The 24911-nt window shown below is 38.4% G+C and overlaps 1 protein-coding gene across 1 annotated transcript in view; it reads left to right on the forward strand.

The window, feature by feature from the left end:
- Positions 1-24911, forward strand: part of gmds (GDP-mannose 4,6-dehydratase) — a 184412-nt gene that overhangs the window by 139931 nt on the left and 19570 nt on the right. The window contains exons 8-9 of the mRNA XM_007570971.2: positions 471-589; positions 874-970. Of these exons, the coding sequence (XP_007571033.1) occupies positions 471-589; positions 874-970 (216 nt within the window). The remainder of the gene's footprint in view (positions 1-470; positions 590-873; positions 971-24911) is intronic.

A 24911-nucleotide genomic window follows, 5' to 3' on the forward strand; every position in this document is an offset into this window, starting at 1 on the left:
TTTTTTTAGAGACATCTGTCTGTCTGTCTGTCTGTCTCTGTCTTTGTGTCCCTTATGACTCTCTTCTTGCTCTCTTGAATGTCCCAGAGCTCTGCAGTTCTGCTCTGCTGGCGCCACGTATAACAGAGCATTTTGGGAGTAGCAACACTATTACAGTGTTTTTTAAAACAGTTGTGCAGCGCTTCTTAATGCTTGAGCTTTCAAGACCGCATGTGCATTTTTGTGTGTGGCAGCAGCACACTGGGGCCTGTGGGAGTGATCTGGGAGTGATCGGTCATCTTTTCCCACAGTTTGTGTCCCATGAGTCTCCTTGGTGACGTCAGGAAAGAGGTACAAGCGAGTGCCCCGCTCAGAGGTCGCAGGTTCACTTCCTGTCTGTCAGAGTAGAACTGGGCAGTGTCCAGAGTGGAGCACCAAACTGTCTTTATGATCTTTCTGTGGTTTGACCTCAGTGTTTCTGTCTCTTTCAGGCTATGTGGCTGATGCTGCAGTCAGAGGAGCCAGACGATTTTGTAATCGCAACGGGGGAGGTTCACAGCGTGAGGGAGTTTGTCGAGAAGGCCTTTAAACATGTGGGAAAGACCATTGTGTGAGTGTTCACACACAAATACAACACAACATAGGTCACTTTTATAATGTGTAAGATTACTGCCTGAGAGAGATTAATATCTTCACTTCAATACCTTAAATTTGAAAATGGAAGCTTTTCTCACTGCCCTTTTTTTTTTTTCCTTTTTTTGTCGAGTAGTCAAAACCTTCACATAAAAGGGTTTTTGAGTGTTCATAATGCCTGTTGCATTGGTTCCAATTTCACAAAAAAGTATAAACAGAAAATGTGGAAAGCTTCTTTATGTGGATTTTATCGTATTCAAGGTGGGAGGGGAAGGATGAAAATGAGATTGGCCGTTGCAAAGAGACCGGCGTGGTACACGTGAAGGTGGACCCAAAATTCTTCCGTCCCACTGAAGTGGTAAGCCAGGTTTCTTATTGTGTGTTTAATGTAGTGTTTTTACATGCAACTTTTCAACTAAACATATTTTTTCTATATATCCAAAACAAATCTGTGAAATTATTATAGTGTACTTTGCTGCCTGTGTAGACTGTGTCGGATGAACACAACTTGGAAATATTTATCAGTCTTCCACATCAGTGTGGAAGAATTTTAATCCATTCTTCCAAATAAAGAGGATTACGTTTTGGGATGCAGGTTTGTGTCCTTTCATGAACTCAGTTTATGTTCCTCCAAAACAATATTTTTCTGTTCACACTGAGAAATAAAAACACACATCTCTTCAAAATTAAAAGAAAAAGTATACAGATTTCAAGTTAGTCCATACAAATATAGTATTGCACTGTGTGAGAGTGTGAGGTTCAACACTTTCTCTCCCACTCCCCGCCCTCCCACACCAACTAACACAGAACCACATTCACAGAGTGATGCAAAATGGTGCAATAGAAAAGAAACTAATAAAAATGAACAATCAAATCAGAATTTAAATATTCAAAAAAAAAAAAAGAAAAAGAATGAAACGTAAGTGTGGTGTTTACTCTGTTTATTTTTTTTTTTTACACATAGAAATCTTGTCATGGTCTCTTGTGTTTCTTTTTCTTAACATATTGATAGGCAGTCAATTATGTTGACATATCTTTCAAACTGGATTTTTTTTTTTTTAATAAGATTTCAGCACTATTTTGCTGATGACATATGAATTTTTAAATTCTCCACAGAAAGAAAGAACCCTTAGGGCTCAGTTCAGACTAAATTGAATTGTTCTACTGTTACTCTTCTTCCATTTATTTTCTTTTTAGAGACAACAAGGATGAGCTTCTTATTTGTATTTAAGTATTTCTACCTTTCTGCTCCTTAACTCTGCAGAGACACAGAAAGCCTGAGTCTCCACTCATATCACAACAAGTGCCATAGAGGCTAGAAAAGCTGAAAACACCAACATTTATTCTTGTACATCCATCAAAAGATTTGAAATTAAAACTTTTACTCAATCATTACCCATTTGAGAATAAATAATTCCTCATTTGGAGACCTTTAGTTTTTGTTATTTGATTGCACTGCATTTAAGTGCATATTTCTGGAGATGGTTTGTCTTGTAAAGTGCATTGAGAAAACTTTTAGTGTGGATGGGTGACATCCACACTAAAAGTTTGACATGTCCCCATGTCAAAATGTCTGACCTTTAACCTTATGACTACGGTCAAAGCTTTGGTAACTTTGGCTGTCATCAAGGTTTCCATTTAATTTAGTTAATTTAGATTTAATATTTACAGTTCTTCAAGTTTTTGCCTGTTTAATGATTGGACAGTTTAACAGGTAGACATGTAAGAAGTTGCAGTGGGTGCTGAAGAACGACATTATTTTAAAAATTGTGAAATCCATATAGTTTTGTTAAATTTATCTCACATTATAGTGTATATCTCTATATATTTGACCTTACCTTGTGAGAAATAGGTTTTGTTTTGTTTTTATTTTTATATATATATATATTTTTACGTGTCTCATTGCCGGTCATTGTGTCTGAGAACATACACTTATCAGCTATAAAGGGTGCAGCTGACAGCTTCAGGCGGCTCATTGTATGCTTTAAAGCTGCTGGGAACAAGCCAGCCCACCTCTTTAAGAGTAATGTCGGCTGTATCCTGTCAATGAATTCAGAAAGGCTGCACATATTCACTAAAGCCAACCAAAAAAACATCCATTTACTGATGAGGTCATGTATATGATGCGTCACCTTCCTTGGGAGCTAATCCCGATCAATCAGGAACTGGATTCTATGTGCTGTAATGACAAAGTTGTGCATGAACAAGCTATCTTGTGCAACAGAAAGTACGTCATGCATCTGTCTCAGAAGAGAGGAGGTGGGTCTTGCATTTAGGGGATCTAAAGTGCATTGCAGCTACTCCTTACTGATGGTATTAGGTTACCCCAAAGTGTCGTGGCTCTTATTAGGCATCAAACTCTTGGTTAAAAGCCAAAAGTCCCCGTCCCATGAGCTTTGGACCTCTGAGATTAAGGTTGAGATTCAGTTGAGTGACGGCAGGGGATTAAAAAGGAGGTCCTGCTGACTGACTGCTGAGGGTATGGCAGAGCTGGTTACACACCTGTGCCTGTATTCTTTGTGCATGTCAGCTCATTCATTCAGGGTCTTAACCCTGAATCCACACTGAAAACTACACCTTCAGTTGATCGAGTCAACACTGACCTGTGGGCCAAGAAACTTTAAGGTGTTGCTTTTGTGTTATGTCAGCATCCTGGCAGTATCACCCGCAATGTTGATCCCGTTGTTGTGTTTCTGACATCTGATGGGTTACAATCGACACGTAAATATCAGGCCACCACAAGCTATTGAGAAATTGATATTTTGAAGGTGCAGGGTAGACAAAAAACTGACTTTATTAAGAGAAGTTTTTTTTGGATACTGCTTCATAGACTGATACATTTTTATTATATAATTAAAGCTGCCAAATGTTATCTAGTACTGAGATCAAATGGCCTAACAAAAGCCTGCAGAAAGAAGAGGTGTATCTCCAAAGAATTTGAAATCATTTTTCACTGTATAAAAAAAAATAACATAAATAACCATTCTCCTTGAAAGCAAACCATCTTAAAGTGTCATCATGGGACATACAGCAGGCTCCTGCGACTGTTGATATGAAAGTGTATGTCTGTCCGATCACATAGACCACTTTTTTTTTCATACCTAAATCTATAAAGCTTTCTCTAAAATGTGAAATGATTTTAAAATTGTTGTTGCTGAATTAAGAGCATTTTGGTAATGCAGAGTTTCTAACATCTGAGTAGCTCAGAGGTTAAAGCTTGTAGTAAAGACAAGGTTACAGCGGTTCAGTTACAGCGGGTAGACCCTCATTGTCTCCTTATTTCTAAAAGAGACCAAAGAGAGTTTAACCTTTGAACTCTCAAAAAGGAAATGGCTGACACTGTGCTCATACCTCGCCATTGTGGATCACCTTGAGTGGAAATACCTGTCATCAAGTGGGTGCCGTGCGTTTCCTGAGCTTCCAGCTAACTCATACACATCCAGTGTCATGCTTGCTGTTTAGATCTCTGATGTGTTTCCATTTCCATTTTATGCCACACAAAAAGGTTTGTGTGGCACAAGTTGCATTGTCACCTCAGGCTGCGTGTTAAAATATGTGTAATTCATCTTTATCCCTGTCGGTGTTTGTCCTTTGCAACCCCGGGGACAGAAAGAGTCGAGCGCTAATGGTTGTAAGTGGGTGAAATGCACGTGTGTGTTCCTTTCTCCATTCTTGTGCGTTTCTGCTCTCTCAGGGAGGTTAAATCAGGTTTGTCTTTTGCCGTGGAAGTGGTTACATGAGACGACGCATAAAAGTTAAATCTGGAAAACATGCAACTACCCACACTTTCTGGAGACGTGAAAGCGAAAGGTATGTGATGTGAGCCGTCAGACTTGTTTTTAATTTTTCAAACTGCTCCAACTGTCAAGGCATGGAGGAACCATCATTTGTTCCAGACGCACTGCAGGGGTTTTACCTGCTCTGCGGTTTGGCTCAGGTAAGCAGCCTCAGGGGTGCCACTCTGAACTGTGCTGAACTGGTTACGATTGGTTTCAGTTGCCTAATCATGTCCAGAATTATAACCATGCACATACACAATGTTTTTATTTTTAGGTTTTACTGTTACTTTTGAACCTTTTTTTTAAAGATTTACATGGTGAAAAACACACCACTTCTTTTTATGTAATTCCAAGTTATCTGATGCACAGAATCTAGAATGGAAGATGGATAGAAAACATATTCATAAGAAAATTGCATAAGTTTAAACCAGTGCTTCACTTTTAACAAAACTGTCTTATGCATGCATGCGGCTTTCTAGCTCCCAACAAGTAGAATGCTTTGAGTAATATTTTTGACACAGGAAGTCAACTAAAAAATATGCCTGGCATTCAAGTGACAATAGAAATCGACGTCAGTGGAAAACTTGCAAAAATGTCTCAAGTTATCAAGTTAGAAGTACAAAAACTGGATTACAAAGACAGTTTCAAGGGGATTTCACATAAAATGTTATATAAATGGTCGGATGAAAACAGAAGCCAAGCAAAGCCTTGTATTTAATTAAGCTCTAATTACTGCTGTAAACCCAATTTTAGATCATCTCGTTCTGTGCTTTAGAGAGCACGGCTGTTTCACTTAGTGCCTGCATGCCGACTCTTGCATGCATCTGTGCTAATACAGGTTAGCTGTCATATCTCATAGTTCATGTGTCACTGCAGGGCATAAACTGCTGTGGGCTGAGTGACAACTCCGTAGTTCCTCTCCAACCTCTCACACCAAGCAGGTCGAATGCTGATAAATGGGAAGCTGTCTGTCAATCTGTCTTTGAGCCTCCTTGTCTTGTCAGTGTGTGCAGTTTGCCATTGCCATTTCTGCAGCTTAGTCGGTTGCACTTCTATCTCTGTCTGAAAGAAAGTAACACAAGAATAAACTGAGCATCTGTTAACTGTTACCAGTTTTAGAAAAGGCGGAGTTGTGCATTCCATCTGTATCTGGCATCTACTGATAAATAATATGTTGGAGGACACAACATGTTAGGACTGTTATATTTGTTATCAGAACTTTCTGAGGCTCAAAGCATAAAGAAAAAATGGTTACACCCCCTGGAAGCGACATTCCCCAAGCAAACACTAGCTCTAATTCAGTATGGCTGCCATGAATATGAATATTAAACATTGTGAAAGTTGCAAGAATAAACAGTTTATCTGCAGCTTCTATTACTTGTATTTGATTGAAAGTGTTGGAATACATCACTGTTTTAACATATTTTGTTTTAGTATATATTTAATGTTTGAATGCATAATGTGGAGAGAAAAGTAATAGCATATGTTTGTTTTAGTAATTTCAATCAATGTTGTTTTAGCATATGGAGCACTGGTCGCTCCCAAATGCAAGTTCTTATCTCGAAGATTAATCAAGCAAAGCATACCATCATACTATAAACTATGAATGCAACCATAGTACACAAAAATGTTTATATTTTTATATTATTATAACACTAAAATAAATTGATTTTGGATTCATGTCCTTTATTTAAGGATTGCTCAAAATCATGATTGTATTAGATACAGTCAAGCTTCTTTAAAACTTTACTGACACCATTGACTGTTTATTACATTCTCATTAAAATAGAGTACCATGATATGGCCAAGACTATTTTGGAGGCTTTTCTGTGTTTTGCAGTTGAACCACTTGAGTCATGTCCCACAGCCAGCTGAGCTTTCATGGCCACACTTTTTTTTTTTTTTTCCTGTAGCAAATCTCTCATTGTGTGCCTTTCATTTATTGCAAGAATATGACCTCACTAAGCTAACTGGCAGCATGTGATTGTTGTGGTTAGTGACAGCCAAAACTAATACAAGTTTAATTCAATTTAGTTTTATAACATCAATTCACAAAAACGTTGTCTGCAGGCTCTTTGCAAAAAAAATAAAAAATGAAAGGAAATTTGTTCAATCATAAATACTAGTTATCAAACAAGTGCATCAAGTTCATTATTCAAATTAATTTAACAAGATTATGATAAAAGGAAACCCAGCAGATTGCATTGACTTGCAAAAATCCCTCCTCCAGGACAACCATGGAGAAACAGAACACAATCTCTTGTGGTGTCATTGTCTTAACAGTAATCCTTTTCACTGAGCATTCATGTAGCAGCTTTGGAAAAGAAAACTGTCCTTTAACAGGAAGAAACCTGCAGAACCTAGCTGAGTACAAGTGGCCATCTGCCACAACTGACTGGGGAGTTAAAAAGACAGAGCAGATACATATGAGCTGTTGTAGTACCTTTTAAGTAAAAAAAAAAAAAAACAAAAGCAAAACTTTAATAGCTTGGAGGGGAAGAATATTTGGTAGTTGGCAGCATTATAACAGCTGATACTCTGCTTCCTCCCAAAAGGAAGACACCACAGCCAAACAGAACATCAAACCAGATGTAGCTTCTAAAACATCTTAGAGAAACATAAAGTTAAGTGATGAAATAAAAGCAGACAATACAAATTGGAGAGCAGTAGAAGAAGAAGGTTTAGAAAAGGGATCAGTTTTTCCTCCAGCAGCCTACGCCCATAGCAGCATTAACTAGAGAGAAACTGTAGCTCAGAATAACCTAACTCCTGGACACAGGCAGAGACATGGAGAACTGTCTTTCTGGACATTTCCCTGTCTAATGCCACATGAAGTATCACTATTCACATAAATTTATGAGGGGCTAGAAATTAAAGATCCACTCCGTCAAATAAAACACTCCTTTGTAGATATCTACTTCTTGGTTATTATCAAAAAGGCACGAGAAAAGTCATTGCTTTATATTTTGTACATTTGGTGAATGTAGTTTTTAGGTTAATCAGTGCACTGTGACACAACAAGTATGCAGATTTTTTTTTTTTTGTATCAATGCATTGTTACAGCTTCTTTTATCCTTTTTTCGTCCTCTTGTGTGGCAAAACCGATAAGTCCACTGTGCTGTTGGTTGAAAAGCCCTGTACTGCTCCCCACCCCACCCCAACTGGTTCACACCTATTTGTTAACTTGTTTCACAGCCAGCTCAGAGTCATAACAAGGCCAAGTTGATTTAAGGCTGAGGGGGTGGGACTACTCTACCAATCCCTTCAGGTCTGGTGAGAGACTTGCTCGAAAATCTCTCCTTTAACGTTTTTTAACTTTTTTCCATCACTGGGATCAGCCCTCTCCAAAACCCTGTTTCTAATTCTGCTGCAAAGAAGCACTTTTAAAGAATGTAACTGCTACAACCATGATTCCCTGTGGGGATTTTCTTCGGCAGATAAACATTAGTACTTGATGTTCCACCGACATAATGTTTGGACATCTGCCGACATTCTGCCTCATTTTTTGTCTCTTCATACCTGAAGTGGTTTCCTGAATCTTTTCAGGATCAAATTTAGTTTGGCAAATTTTGTCACAGCTTTTTATTCAGTCTAAATTCCATCTGAAGGGTGAGATAATCATCCTTTAGGCTGCCTTTCAGTCATTGCCAAGGATGTCTGAAATCCTTCAGTCTTCAAACAGTCTGAGTGACTGTTTGATTGGTGTTCTTGTTGAGTATCAGTGGATATTCCCGATGGTTCTGAAGCGGAGATGACAGCTGTGTGGCCCTGGGGCCATCCCTTTTTTTTTTTTTTTTTTTTTTTTTTTTTTTTTGCAATCTCCATCTGCAATTCAATAATGGTACACATCTGATATGTAGAGCACAAAGTGTTCATATGTTAATGACCGTGCCTTAAATTTGCTTCTATCCAGTAACTTTTTGTCAAAAGCAGAATTTTGTACTTCCAAATCGGCCTTTGGTTAATTTACTAGTCGAGCCTTCTCCAAAACTGTGAACTGGATTCCGATCTATTAAGGCAAACATGCAAAAAAAAAAAAAAAAACAATTTATCTGAAACCCTTTACAAAGCATTACATTCTTTTTTTTTCTTCTGAGTACTTTATTTTTTTTTTTATCTAAATGCTGCTTTATTAGGTTATTGTTGACAAAGTACAAATATAATAACAGCATAACTTTTGTTGATTTAGTATTTATTTTATTATTTCTGTGGCCTATGAGTACTTTTGTCTTGAATAATTGGGCGCCAGTGACAAAGAGTTTGGACACAGATGATTAAGCAAACTACAAGTTAGTATAATTGACTTTTACACCTCTGTTTTTTCCCCAACGTCTTTCACATGAAGTGCCTGAGTAGGTTCTTGTCCCCCAGTCTGTGAGAGTCATCTGATATCCAGAAGAAGTGTGTCAGAAACTAAATTACCCTTAATCTCTTGATGATTGATTTGAGAGGCAAGTAGCAGACACGACAGAAGACAAAAGCTGTTTACTGCAAGTTATTACTGGCGAAGTTGGTTCTACTACAATGTACTTAATTAAAGGGTGTGCTTACATTTTCACACACCAAGTTTTTGTTAAAGGTCACGTGTTGCAGTTGTAGTTCAGTTGAGTTTGCAATTGCTTGATTTCATTACTACCTAAAGTCTTGAAACCATAGCATGGAGTTGTTTTCTTATATCTACACCTGATCTGTTGCATTTTGCTGTAAAAGCGTGCTCTGTGTATGACATCTTTCAACCTGATGCTCAGTAGCAGTTCATTTCGGTTCACTGTCACGTCTATCATTAAGATCTAGACGTCATCTTGGTATATTGACAGATTGGGGAGATTTTCACCTTGGCAGCTGGGTGTGTTAGGCAGTCGCACCTGTTCTTCACTTGCAACATTAACTTGTTTATTGTGTATTCTTTAGTATGTTGCTATTGATCAGATTTGTTTTGAGAATTCAATGATAAGAAATTCATATCTTAAGAATTTGAAGCACAATATTCAATTAGAACCTCCCAACAAAGATAATTAGGTTTTTACATTTAGGAACAACCCACAGCAGCTCTAACTCATTAGAATAAAAGAGGTCAGTTAAGCTTCTCTTTATAAAACCAAATTACAACAGGATTGCATGATCACATTGGAATGCCAATTTGCAGTGGCATGAGTGGGAGGCTTTTTTTTTTTTATCTACGTGAGATGTTTTGACTGATGGGAGGGAATTATCACCACAATTCCCATGTATTAAACATAAATCAGGCTTTCGCAGAGTCACGTACCAGCATTCCCTGCAGTGCTGTCAATACATGACGGATTATCCTTTTGTTTTAAACAAGTTTGTGCTTGTTCAGTGACAAACAAGTGCAAATGGAAGGAGTGCTGCATACCATTGATGCAACATCTTTTAGTTTGTGTGACTGAGTGAGACACCTAGAAGGTTACAGTTTCTAATTGCAGGTCAAGATTTATGTGTTTACATGCAAAAGGAAGCCTTTCATGAAAGTCATTCTTGTTGTCTTTGTCGTACAACGTTCTGCAGCAACATCTGATGCATTGTAGCTGCTTAGTTGTGCATTGATCATTGTTTATTGGCCCTTGAGTGCTAATCGCATCGCTTTTTAAAAATAAACACATCCAAAGCTGTAAATTAAGATTTTTTTGTAAAGATAAGATGACTTCGATTGACACATCCTGGAAAAAATGAGAAAATCAACCTCTTCCTTCTGACCCTAACACATAACACGTGGCAAAATGTGTGACAATTTGCCAGAGCAGTTTTTCTGCCTTCCTCTTCCAAAACCCAGGGAGCAGTTACGGATAAAAAGCTCCCACATCAACCCCTAAAAATAACATTGTTGACATACCGCCCCTCTGCACCTGTCAACTGCCTGGCCAGGTCCGCATGTGCGAAACTCGCAAACCTAAGCTTCCTTCTTGCCCCAGATGGCTGTCATACCTGCAGTGAGATGAGCTTAACGAATTCAGCAGAGCCTCTCCCGCTTGCATATTCTCTCACGTCATCAGTCATGTCGTCACATGATGAGAAGCTCAGACAATGGTTCTAGTGATCCAGTGAAATAAAGAACGCTAAGTGTTGTAACTTTTTATGACAGTTGGCAGCATAGCTGACCCACCTGTTGAGGTAATCAGTGAGACAAAGGCATACCTGACTGATGTAGTTTCTAAATAATGCTTGGCACCATCAGGCGTAGCTCAGCTTAAAGGACAATTGCACTCTTGTATGCTGTGACACAGTCAGATATCAACATTGATCTTGAATGCATTCCTTATGGCTTTGAAATGAAGTGTTTTGACCTGCCTTTCTTCCTTTTGGTTTGAATGCTTTTGACTTTATTTCTTTAAAGGAGAAAGTAGAATTTGTTTCTCCTTTAATTAGGGTCTTGTTGGCAAGAAAAACTAGATGTCAACCCTAATATAACCTATAAAACTCATCATAATGCTCGTAAATCGAGCTAAAAGATGACTGGATGAAATGATTAAAAAAGGCATCAGCTAAAAAAAAAAAACTCATCAGCTGTTTGCTGCAACCAACTAATAAGCTTGTTGTATAGGAATGACAAGCAGGTTCAACATTAACCTGCATATCAAAACATCTAAACTCTGTGCTCAGTAATTCAAAAGTCATCTTTCAGTCAATTCAACCATTTGCTATTTTGTATCCCCATTTTAAGCAAATGTCTGCACCAACTTCCATTTTATACCCACATACTTAACGGCTGTATCATCAATGTATTTATCTTGCTGGTTTTAATTATGGAGATAATTGATCACAAAAAGTTTACAATCACACATATAGTTAATGCAAATATATTATTTTTATGGAGATGTATTAAAATAATACACTGATTAAATCAAAATAACTGAGTGTGACTTTATTTCAAAATGTCTCTGTGGTGAAAACTCGGTCACCTAAACTTAAAACTAGATCTTGGTAACAGCATACTACCACAGCACTGCCCAAAATACAAATAACATTAGTCAAACTAATCATATCTAGTACAGCTAATTACATCCTTTCTGTTTACTTTCGGAATACCCTACATAACCTACCTTTAATTTATTATTCAATTGATATTATGTAATGCATGAGTTTGAATAGGCCTAAATATCGTACACCATACGTACATGCATTTTCTGTTTTTGAAACCTTGAATGTTTCTCAATTTTTGGTTTAAACCAGGAACATAAGATTAAAGGTTTTGTTTTGATTTTAAAAGTTTAACACGCCTTTCTCAGTTTAAGCAGCCTACACTTATGAGCGTTTTGAAGAATACATAGACATATCTGTAAGTCTATCATATCCAATATCAGTTTAATTTTGTGAACTTCCAACACTTCTTACAATGAATTTAATAGTATTTATAACAAATTGGTGGCTGAAACAACACATTTACTGTTCTGAATGCGCACAATTTAACTTTGTTTCTATCTGAGAAATTACTATAAGCACTGTTTGGATTTCTTCAACATATTGCAACATAATTTTTAGAGTTAAGTTAAAACCAGATTTGCATAAACTGCTATTAAATTATTCTTAATGTTTTATGTTTAAGTCATTATGATTACTAAAATTATTTATATTTGTAAAGTGACCGAGTAAAAGAAGATTTTTTTTTAAATCAATTGTGAATATCTAGATGATGCCGTGGCTTTATAAGCTTCTGATTCTGTTCAAGTCTTTTGAAACTGCCATCACAAACAGGCTAGAACAATCGACTGAAGTACAAATTGCAGCAGACTGTTAAAGCGTCCCAGCATTCAATGCGGTACAGTGGGTACTAGCAGAAGCAAGGCACGCTGTGCTAAGGCCTGAATGAAAAAAACTAGAGTAGGTTTTGAATTTCATTTTATTCCATGCAGGCGGTCTAGACCTCATAAATCCTCTCCCAGGGTCCTTGTAGAGCAGTCTGTAGCACACAAAATGAGCAGTGTAATTTTTACATATGATCAAAACGTTATGAGTTTTTTGAAGCAAATTTTTTTGTGCTATTTTTTATGCAACCCCATCTTCACGTAAATCGTAAGCTTTGAAATTCTGATGCAATTAGGGAACCAGGGTTGAGGCAACCCATTCAGACGTAATAAGAAACCCTAATATTCTAGAAACCACACTGTCAGAGCCCTCTATGGTGGACAGTCTTCATTCTAACAATGGGAAAAACAGGTCTGCCCTGCTATACATGCGTGCTAATAATATTATGGGTCCTGGCAGGCAGTAACTCATACACTGTCCCCGAGCACCAGAGATTCTAAAACTTGGTCTGCTGTTTTTGCCTCATATCTGTTACTCAATGAAGCCTGAAATATGGAGGCCATTTCAGTTTCCCAGTATTAGGTTGAAATTCTCCCTGGGTATCCAGTTCAGAGCTTAGTCTGAAGAGGCTCCTAAACCAATGGGGCTGTTTGACTGCCTGTATCTTAGCTGAAACTTGCCTGCTTTGTCTTTTGCATTTGAAGCAACTAGTTGTAATATTACAAATACAAATAAATAGTCTCAAGAAAAAGAAAAATGCATATCTCCAAAGCGAATAATGGAAAGTTGTGTTTTAGCTCATAGCAAACCATATTTTTGACAAAGACAAAAGTAATTTATTCACATGTTGCTTGAAATAAGTTGCAATTGATTCTATATTATTTTGCTCATGCATTCTAGGTTTCTGTTGAGCTAAAAATCAAACACAAGCACAAAGGTGCCAGGCTCAATTGTAAACCAGTTTTACTAAATTACAATTAGAATTAATTGCAATTAATTAATAACAATTAGTCAGTTTTATTTTTTTTATTTTATTTTTTTAAATGGAGAAATCTTTCCACATGTCGTGACTCCTCTTGCCCACCTAAACACTGAGTACAAGACTTTTGTAACCAGAGTTAGTCAAAAAGAAAATGCATCTATAAGCTGCAGATTGTCACTTACCTATAATGTTAACTAGCCAATGCCTATAGATCTGGCTGTTTGAATCAGGAAAATTATAAAATGGAGTAAAATGTATAACATTTTTTACTTTACATTCTATGAATTTGGTCAAATGCCTTTCAGTTTTTTCCTACTTTCCACAGCCTAAAAAAAACATCGTACCCCCAAGTAGATTTGGTTTCTGAATTTTAACATTTAATCCAAGAGGTGTCTGTCTGTCAAAAAATAATAAAGCGATGTGAAAGGAGCATCAATTATGAAAAATAATTTAGCTTTCCTTTTTTACATTTATTGAAAAATGATATGTCAAACGCAGTTCACATCCTTCCCAAAAATGCAACCGGCATTACAGCAGTCAAACCCTCCTTGGATTTTTCTGACCATATCTTTGCATGTTTTTACTGGTATTTTGACAGTTTACATGTGGTGATGAGCTCCAAGTCATTCGAGGTTGAAAAAGCCTCCTTGCCATCATCCTAAATCTTTATCTACCTCTGCATATTCTCTGTCAGTTTCTAGCTAGACTGGGCCACTCGAAAAATGTTAGTGAAAAGAATATGCAGGTAAAATTAAAAGACTGCTTTAAATCAGAATCTGTGAATAACAGATTAGCAGATCTGGTCTTAAAACAGCATGCATTAATATTATGCAAAGAACATATTACATGCTTAAATTATGATTACTGGGAAGACATATAATCAGGAAAAACAAAATATGGATCTCATAGGGTCCTAACTGATGGCTTTGGGTCATTTTCCCCCTTGATTTATTTGTACTCTTGTTTTATAGCTTGTCAACAATTTGTTTCAGTGACTTGCAGCTATGGTAGTGATACATTACTTATTTTTACTCGCTGTCAATTTGCACCTGCAAACAAGCGGCTTAACGATGCATTGGGCTGCACTCTTCTATAATGAGTAGACCAGAAGCTTTCCATTTAAAGGGACTATTTTCTTACAAAGCTGTCGCAAAATCCATCAGTCAGAGTCGGTAACCTGCCAAGATTATGACCTGCTAAATATGTTTTAACTAGAATCATAGATCGTATTTCACTGAGGTTGTGTGCTGAAGCGTTCACCTTCATTTGTCAGTTATCATTCACTTAAATATGGTCTTTGACGTCCTGACCCTGTCTGGGCGGCAGGGGTGGAGAGGAATGAGCAGCTATTATTATCCAGCTTTACGTCCCTGGCAGTGCAGCGGTGTCAGTCAGAGGCTGTGGCGGAAGCCAGGGGGCCGGTTAAGACTGCTGGCTCTCCGAGGTGCTTCATCTCAGGACTGAGGGAGCGAGACCTCTAACTGAACCGCAGCCATTTGGATGGAGAAGTGCTGAGGCAGCAAGCTCGAGCTGTTTCACTGGGTGGAGTTCCTAAGCTGCACTACAGGTCTTAAAACAAGAGGTGGCTGCCGGCTGCCAGCCACTTTCTGACTTTATTATCATGTAGACCTTGTCCCTGCGCTCAGATTCACACATCATCGTTATTTATTCTGTTTTTCTCCACACTTGTTGCTTCGCTGCAGTGGTTAGCTCCAACATCTGGAATCAATTTGTGCGAATTTTGTGCCAGAAATTAGTCTGTGTTTTAAAAGAAGCACATGTCTGTGTTTCACCTTGTCATATTGGGTGTTGCGGAAAAAGATGGAGCTCAAGGATTCCTCAGATTCCTCTCAGTGGAAGCCAGCGATAAGGAGAATTAGAAGCGAGACCTTAGAGTTCTGACAACAGCTTGGCTCGGTGATGGATGGAGGTGAATGTTTGAACACCAGACAGACACAGAGAAGCAAATGTCTTTTATGAGCAGCGTGATTTATCCGCTGAACAAGCTTTATCGAGCCCCGCCGCTGGAATTTATGGGACTTGAAACACAAAACGGGGTAGGAGCATTGAGTTTGGATGTTTGACAGAGGCCTGCAGGACTTTCGCAGCAACGAAATATTAAATACAAGCGTTATTTGAAATGGTTTTCGTAAACCCAAGGGTTGTGGGGGGGCTGTTTTTGAGGTGTTTTTTCCAAGATGATTCACTGTAATGAATCTAGTTGTCTGGAAATATCGCTGACAGCCAGAGTTACCGTGGGCTGGAAGGAAAATGATGGAGAACAATAAAAGACATGTTAGTAGCAGTTTCACATTTGTATGCATGCTTTTCCAATTTTCATACAGTTTGAGCTGTTCAGCCATATTCTCTTCTTATTAAAGTATCTAAATATGAGACAGCTTATTGTAATTAAATTCTCATGTTGTTTGTTAGTTTTGTATTTGTATTTTTTCATATTACAGTTTCTGGTTCATGACCCAGGCAGCTTTTAATCATCTTTGTGACATTAGTATATAATAATTCCAAGGTGTATGTCTGAGGGACCTTGAATTTCATGTCATAAGACATGGAATTTTGAATACTCTTTATTTTCACTTGTACAACGTATTTCCATGAACTATGAGATTACGCTTTTTGTGCTTTTTGTTGACCAGTGCATGTCACAAACAGCACTGGTCTTTGAGAATTTGATGCATTTCTTTTTCTTTTTTCTTTTTTGAATAATCAAATCCAACAGGGACGAGGGGGCAAGGATTTGATATGGTTTGCTATTGTAGCACTACTTTTAATACATAAACATACTTATGGCTGGATTTCCCCCAAAAATTCTTTCCAAATGCATAATTCAAAATGTTTAAGTTAAGTTTTTTGTTTGTAATGGCTTTTGTAGGAACAGATCTTTCTATTCAGTTTGTGAATTTGTCGATTGGCATGTTAGGGACAAATCTACTGAATAAATACTTCTGTTAGTATTCAGATTATTTACCATTAAACTGAACTGGACACTAAGACTGATTATGTCCAGCTTTATAGTCAAGGATTTACTGAAACAAGATTGATTATCAAATATTTTGGAATGCTAATTGGAGTTTTAATCAGCTTTTGGACATTATGTTCGTCATCTCAGCACTCAAATTTCCATATGGCCGCTAATCTGATGATCTCAGACCATATCATAGCTTCCTGTCTGACTATGTAGGGCAGTGTCATGAGACCATTATGCATTTTCCTCCCTCTCTACTCATTATGTAGCACTTGTTTGCTCTCCATAAGTACATGAAAGTGCTGATGTATTGTGCTAAAATAAAACTCAGTCACAGAGTCTGGTTTAGGGTAAGCGTAGAGGGACTCTGTGTGGAAGTGCATTTAATGATTACTTGTCAGTTTTTTTGATCTTAAACTCTAAGTCTCATGTTGTATTCACAGTCAAACTGTATTTGAAACAGATTACGTCCTGGTAAACCACAACGGGACCAAAAGCAGGTCTGCTTTGAGGACACCTTTCGTCCTCAGCTCACCAACCTCCACATGTTAATAATGAGATCGGTGTTCTACCGTACAAGCTGTGATTTGAGAGGCTCTCTTGCCTTCAGGAACATGCTTATTATGATTTCCACATCCTTGAAATAAGCCAAATCTAAAGTAAAGTAACGCTATGGTGCATTTCTGTGCTTGCATGCTCTTTGTCAGCTTGGACACATGCATGTGGTAGATCAACTTAATAGGAATTTGACCCTTATTAATAACTTAATCACAGACCTTTAAAAAAATTATTTACCTTCTGAGTCCACATACTTTTCAATAAGAGTCTTTTTGGAAGTACTTGATTATTTGGATTTGTATTGGCCTTAATGGTCACATGTGGACACTCATTGTTCTTTCTTTAACAGCTGAGATCCAAGTAATTTTTGTCCGTCCAAGTTGTGGAAATGCTCCAACATTCAGCAGTCAGCCAAGGGTTTTAGCCCTTCCAGTTAAAGCAATTCAGGTTACATGTTTTGCAACATGGAGCTATAGCATGTCTTGTTTTTTCTTTTTTTTTGTTGTTGTCTTGTTTGTTCATTTATTTAGAATTTTGGTGCTTTAATGTGGGCTCTAACTAGATGTAATTTCCAGTGGAAATTGTTGAGCTTATTTCTGGCAATCAATCTGTTAGTGTCATTAGGTATACCAAATTTTTAAGCCGTTATCGTTTCGAAAACAACAAATGTTTTTTTTTTGTTTTTTTTTGTTTTTTTTCATACAATCCCATCAGTTTCCCAATTATATTCCAGAGAAAATGACTTGAGTTTTTTCAACTGTAAAGTGATGTAACATTTCCCTTCCCCCTCCAGTTGCTGCACACTGCTAGGTGAGTTGGCTGAAAGAAAGCTGCTTGGCTTTCTCTCTGTTTCAGCTCTGTTACCGAGAATTAGGGATGATATACCCTCCTACTTAATGGCTGCACCTAAAACATGTGGACAGAGGTTTATACAATGGTGTCAGATCACCTTATCCAAAATACATCAAATTAGTTTAATTTAGGTTTTCTGTTCCATTTCTTTTTTATGCCATTCACAGTATCACAGAGTAAAGATAAATCCTTCTTAACTTACCATGTGTAGCCTCTTGTTGAGCTGAATAGAAGGGTCTCCTACTATTTTTTTTCAGAAATATCTATTTATTCCAGATCTAACTATTTAATGTTTTCATTTTGTAATTATACATTATGTACCATAGTACCAAATATATGACATGTTTTATTGCTAATTTGCAGACCATTTAATAAATAGTAAAACTACATTTATTACATGTTGGATTTTATTTTTTATTGTCATTACCACAAGATGTCGATAAACATATTTAGACTTTATTATCAAATATATATTTTGGAAGGGCAACCATTGTTATCTTGCAGCATGAAAGGTCCTGGGTTTGAATCCCATCCTGCTGTCTTTTTGCAGGTCTGGACCCCCCACGCATTTGTGGGTTCGCTCCGAATCCACACGCCTCCTCCCACAGTTTAAAAATATCTATGTTAGGTTTAATGGTCTCTCAAAATTCCCCTCAAAAGGGAGTGTGTGCATTTTTTTTTCTTGTTCTGTGAAACTCTATGATGCCCTACGAACTGCCCAGATGGTGTTTGCCGCCTCTTCCCTAATGACCACTGGAGATAGACACCAATTTCCACATCAGGCCACATGTGCACAGCCCCAATTTTCCTTGATCTTGAGCTAAATATAAACATATATGTCATGTACAGTAAAAGATAATAAAGAAAACTGCTAACATATGCACAAAAATGATCCTTCCGGGAAATGGATACAAGTGAATCGTGTATAAAGATGTTACACATGACATTCACTTATTTATCTTAGTTTCTTCTTCTCGTTTTTTTTTTCTTCAATAATATTCAGTGAAATGTTTTCTGTGCAGGAAGTCGGTAACTTGACCCTCTGCTCAATAATATTTGACTTTAACAGAAACACATCAGAACAGTAACGGAGAGAATCCATCAGTGTTTTAAGCATGTTTTTAACCATGTCCACGTCTTTGTGCGAGTGATCCCAGAGATCAGAGACCTGTCTATCAAGAGGACACTAAAGTGGGTGTGTGGGCGAGGAAAAAGGAGGAGAACGTGTGGGAGAGAAGATGGAGGGTTTCCGATGGACACCACTCCCTTGCCACGTGTGAACTGATGTGAATTTAGGTGACAGGAGCCTGTAACCCCTGGGAAAGAGTCTGCAAGGGGGAAAAGGGTGAGGAGAGCTGAAAAATGGGATTGACCCTTAACCCCCGGAGTTGGTAATGTGATCCCGGTATCTCTATAGTGGAGCCGAGAGATGGGGAGGAGGTCAGCAGGGGAAAGGGAAGCAGCAAAGCCACACTGCTGATTAGAACTTCCTGTGGTCAGCCGCAGAGCTGCAACTTAAAATTACACAAAAGACGAAGGTACACAAAGACTGAAACACTTGAGAAAACCTTTTGGCAAGATTCTAGGCACTGCAATAAATCTCAGAGCATTTCTGTTGTTTCTTTTTGAGCTTCAAACATGCGCCTCTCCAAATGGGCCAACTATTGTGCAAACTGAGGAATCTTGCAAATATAAAATCCCCTTCTAATTAAGTCAGCGAGAAAGAACCCTTGAACTTATCCAATAATATTACGTGTTCAAAAATATTAATAATACCCAACATTCAGGAATCAGATGAATACAACTATTTTGTATGTTATGTTTCCCTCAATACTGACCTTTACTGTTTTATCTCAATAATTTTAAGAAAGTATTAAAATGAGCAGAAGCTTATCTGCAGAGAACTTTCATCCTAAAGAGGAGCTGAGCGTCACTGATAACAGTGGCCAAAAGCATGCAAAACAGGCTGCGATCCCCTGCGTCATTGCCAACGTATAAGGATTTAAATGTCAAGGAAGGAAGCTACAATTGCTTTTAGGAGGCATCACTATCCATTTTTTTCTTTTTTTTTTATCTTCACTTGCTCAGAATTGTCCTGATATCTGATGCATCTGAAGAATAAAAAGTTGTGAAAGTTTAACCTCTTGACATTTTTTTTTTTCGTTTTTAGTAAAAATGGTGTTTGAATAAGTCAAATATCATCATGGTAGCATAGTGCTTTTAAAGCTGTTTCAACAAATAAAGTGCAAGGCTGCTTGTAAATTCTCTTAAGTTGGGGTCTCATTTCTTGCATGCTAATTTCCATGACATCCTCACAGTTTTAGCAGAAAATGACTCTGTGAGCTTTTTACTGGTCTTCGTGGAAAGGTTTTGCTCTCAGGGGCAGAAACTTGGCTCTGCAGTGATTTATTGTTTAATTGAGCCGACTCGTTAAAGTTAGCTGTAATTGATGCCATAAAAAAGCCTGGCCACCAGCCAAACTCTGGGTTGTGTAATCCCGCAGGTTCAGCTTGCGCACCGACATACCTGAGGATATGAGACCACACGGAACAGAACTTGTGCACTTCTTTTTTGTTTCAGTGTAATGCTTCTTAAAACAGTGCAGTCCTTTTAACCTGAGCAGTTTGTGGAGAGAGTTTAGGTCCGCTCGTACTAGAAAAGAAAGAAAGATTGTGGATTGTGTGTGTATGTGAGCGTGTGTGTCTGGCAGTCTGGTATTTCCTGAAGGAGTTTCCTCCTACCGTCAGAGCGGAACCACCCTGGGCCCCTCGGCAGTCCAACCCAAAGTCTGACCCGGTACTGCTCCCATAGAAAAGCAGAGATATGTGGCTGCAGAGAGGAGCTTCTCTGGGTTTCAAGGTGTTTAAACTTAAAGACACATTGATGAAGTTGTTGGCAAATAGATAAGAAGGTTGTTGAGACAGGAAGACTTGTCTAGCCAAGACGAGGAAGGATCTCAATTTTTTTCAGGCTTTGGGCAGCTTTCCATACGTCTGAGAGTGTGAGCAATATTTGCAAAGTGTGCTATTGTGTGTTCTGTCCGTAAATTGATAGACAGCTGTTTTCTAGCCACCTTACAGTAAGTTGTTGGCAAAGGTGTACCATGGAGATTGTGAAGGGGCATAGGATCCCAGGATGAGATTCCTGTGCTATCAGCAGGCCGTACTGAGGCCTGACGAGAGAAACCTGCCAGATGAGGAGGAAACACAAAGTTGGAAGAGAGCAAAAATGAGATTTGTTGACAGGCTGAGGGAGAGAAAGGTGAGTTGTGTCAGCCTGTGTCTTTGCCCCTCGTCCCAGCTGGATTTGATTATTCAAAGGTCTCTGCTAAGCAGCTTTAAGGTATATGTCCAACAACAAGTCATGCAACAATGTGCTGAGGTGAATGTAGATGAGAGGAGACTCTGGGCTAGTGTCTAAGTGACCTTCAACCTGCACTTCTGCTACTGGTAAAGATTTTCTATAAGAAATAAATACATCTCTGCTTCATCGACATGGCCATAACAAAGATTATCTACTAGGCTATCAACGTTGCGTGAATTAATCAGTACCTTGAACAAAAGTGTATAACGAAGCCCAAAGAACATATCAGACTAGTCGGAGGTAAATTTGTGATTTTAAAACAAAGGTTTTAAAACAATGTCGCATGTTTTAAATATCTCTCTGTGCACTGTACAGTCTGACATCCAAAAATGAAAAATGCATTAAAAACCTACTGTTAACGGTGTTCCACCTGATGCAACATGATACATGCAGCAGAAAACTTGCACGGCATATTTCCACTTGGTGGTGGCAGGATCCTGCTGTTTGGATGTTTGTTTATTTTTTCAGCAAGAGACTGGTAAACTGGGCCGTGTTGATGGGAGCGTGGGTGGAGCTAAATGCAAGACAAACCTGCAGAAGACTTTCCAAGACCTTCCAAAGTTTCAGTGACCGTAAACATGCAGTCATAACTATGTTGGAAAGGTTTCTGTCATATTCAAGTGTTAAAATGGCTCAAAGTCCTGTCCTAAATCCAGTTGAGATTCTGGTGAGACACAAAGACAGATATCCAAATACGGCCTCCATCCAGTCTGACCGAGTTTGAGCTTTTTGCACAATAGAATAGATGAGACAGTTTAATAATAATGTTCAGGGTTATTACCCTGCTGGAAGGTTAATCTCAGCCTCTAACGAGCTTTCTTCTAGGATCACTCTATAATTAGCTTGTATCCAGCTTCCCATTAATCTGACATGTCTCATTGCCCCAGCCAAATAAAAGTTTCCCAACTGGATGATGCTACCACCAACTTGTTTCAGCACGAGTTTGGAGTCTTGGGGGTGATATGAAGTTTCATTTTTTGTAGGTTAAAAATATAGATTTCTGGCTTGTTGACCAACTACATATAAGTCTTCTTATGATTTTCTTTCAAAAATGCCATTCTTCTTGCTAATCTTTGATAAAGTCCTGCTTACTTGTGCACAACAGGCTTTCTCACCTAAGCTATAGATCCTTGCAGCTCCACCAGTTACTGTGGATTTCTTAGCACCACAGTATAAAGTTTGACTCAGAAAAAAAATGACAAAGCGTCTAGCAGAAGAAAACGTTGAAGTTTGGGATTGTAATGTGACAAAATGTGAAAAAGCTCAATGGATATGGTCTTTGCTTGTGGTTAATGTGCTCTTACTTATATCCTCAAGCTGCATATAGTTTTTCATTATTACTGTTGGCGGACACAACTGAGTAAAGGAAAGAGGGTAGTTGTAGAAGGAGCTGCAGCGTTGGCTCGAAGCGAGTGGCTGAGATTTTAATGTGCGTTTCTCAGAGTTTGTGTGTCCCATAGAGCGGTGTGTTTATAAATCACAGAGTCAGGCAGTGTGTGTCTTGCAGGGCCGGTGTTTCCTGCAGTGTAATCTGAGTCTCTGGTGGAATGTGTGAACCACATCCGACTCCACTCCACTCGAGCCCCGCGCCTCACTCAATATCCCACTGTAAACAATGTGGCTTTGCCAAAGTTTCTGGAACAGGACAGGTAGAGTGGCTTTAACTGCCCCCAGCATCCCAACCTTCAGATAAAAACAATGTAGCTGGACGGAGTGCTTCAAAATAAAAGCACTGCAGACCCTACAGTTATTGTGTTTTCTTTGTGCAACCTTTTCCTCCTTGACTTTTTCATAGTTTCTGTGTGTGTGTGATTTAGACTAAGAGGTTAATTGTCCTGTGACCTCCCTAATGTCTTTCCCTGGCTTGTTATCTTGATTGGGTAATTAATTCTATGGCTACTCTCCTCAGTCGCCCCACTATTCTCCTGCACACACACAGACACACACACACACTTTCGATCTCTCTTGAACTCAAAAACCTTCACATTCCTGTAACCCTAAGGCAGTTCTGTTGCATTACTTTTCCTTTCTGTGTCTCCTCTCTACTCCCTCCCTTACTCTCCTTCGTTCTCACTCTTGCTCAATTTATTTCTTTTTCTCATCTGTCATTTCAAACTCCCTCCCCACTCCCACTTTGTTGCACCTATTTGCCCAAGAGTCAAATTTCTCTGCTTTAAAGAAGCAGCACCCAAAATGTAAAAGCAGTCATCTTATCTGGTTTGGCTGGTGAAATTGTCTGCTTTAATTTAAATGTAAAATATTTATTTTGTGTAGTCTTTATGAATTAACTACAATAAATTAGTTGCTGTATCAAAATAATATAGTTAGTATTCAGAACATTTAAAGAAGGAAACCAAAGTCTCTGAAAGTTTTTTTTTTTTTTAGCAAATATTGGAGTGCAGATCAAGTTGCAAACATAAAATAACTAGACAAAAATACCTTTATCAGATTTATCAAAACCTTGGTCTGGGCTTAAAGAGACAGCTGAGTTAAATCTCAGCTGAATCAAAAATTCATTTCCGTCGGGGTGTGTGGAGGAAGATCTATGCAAAAAAAGAAAAGCCAAAGCCATATTGAGATTCTTGTTACATGTGATAAAGCATAAGAGTTCCCAGAATGTTTTAGGCATGCACCAATTCTAGAGCACGTTTGTGGCGGTTTATTGCAGTGGTGGCATTTTACTTGGGTTTGGCTTTTATTGTTGGGCAGTGTTGCTATGGAGTTCAACACCACTGGAAGGATTTGGTTAGCAAGAGACATGCAGGGTTGGCCTTGTTGGATTCATGTCAAGGCTGCAGCCGCACCATGATTTTAGCTTTGCGATTGCCTTTTTTTTACAAGAGTGTTTCGAACTTGACATAGTCAGAGAATTTTGTCAGCTATAGCATGGTGTGATTGTGGTCATACATAGTTGGATCACCATCAGGAGTTGCATGTTATGTGTAGAGCCTAGAAAAGAGCCTCTCCCAGAGGAGGAAATTAGTTGGGGAAAAGTCTTTTGGTTGCTGCAAAGAGCATATCAGCATCACGATTGCCTTCAGTCTGAAGGATGCTGTTCAAATTTGCAGCAATCAAACCACAGTCAAGATTTGTTTTCAGATAGGATCATAACATAGACAGCAGGCTGGCAGAATCCAGGAGAAGGTTAAACTTAGTAAAATACAAAGTCCAAAACTTACACAAAGAAGAAACAAAACCAGCAGAGAATTCAAACCCACAAGTTGAACAGCAGGAAGCATGACAGGAGAAACAGAGGAATCTGTTAAAAAGTTTAAGAAATGGAGAGGGTATTTACTAGGAGGTACCATAAACGTACCATTTGTTTAACATAATTAAACAAATGTACTGCAGGTGAACTTCGCCTAATGAGAAATGTTGACTGTTGACTGAGGAAGGTTGAGATGAACAGAAATCACAAAATTAAAAAAGATACGTATGGGAAATATCTGTTTAATATGAACACAAGGATGAAGACAAATTCAACTATAAAGAAACATAGAGATAAGTAACAAAATACACAAATAATTAAATGTATACAAAAGTTCCACAGTCGAGAACTTCCACGATCGAGTTCTAATAGGATGTGGAGAGTCTAGCAGCATGTTAATCCAGTTTTCAGGCACCCAGAGAGGGCTCCTTCTGCTGCTGCAGTTGACTGAAAAAATCCTGAAAAACACTAAAATGTAAGTCCTTGTTGAGCAAGATCTTTCATATTCTTATGTTTGTTCACACGAACTATGAAACTTTAAATACAGTGCATTGGGAAATACTTTGAATGGCCCTGCAGCAACAAACTCATCTGGAAAATTTCCGTGGATCTTTAATAGTTCTGCACGCAACAAGTGAACTCGGCATCGTTCAGGGCAACTGGTCACTAGAGAATGATGCACTCTGAGTTTCACAACAGCCTGAGAGTTGTGTTGGTCCCACCCAGAGTGCTGATTAGCTATGCTTCCCACTGGATTGTTTGCTTTTAAGACGGAGAAACTACAGTTTCATGTCAGAGTGGCAGCGAAATGAA

The sequence above is a fragment of the Poecilia formosa genome, unplaced genomic scaffold, assembly GCF_000485575.1.
Source record: "Poecilia formosa unplaced genomic scaffold, Poecilia_formosa-5.1.2 Scaffold271, whole genome shotgun sequence".
NCBI lineage: Eukaryota > Metazoa > Chordata > Actinopteri > Cyprinodontiformes > Poeciliidae > Poecilia > Poecilia formosa.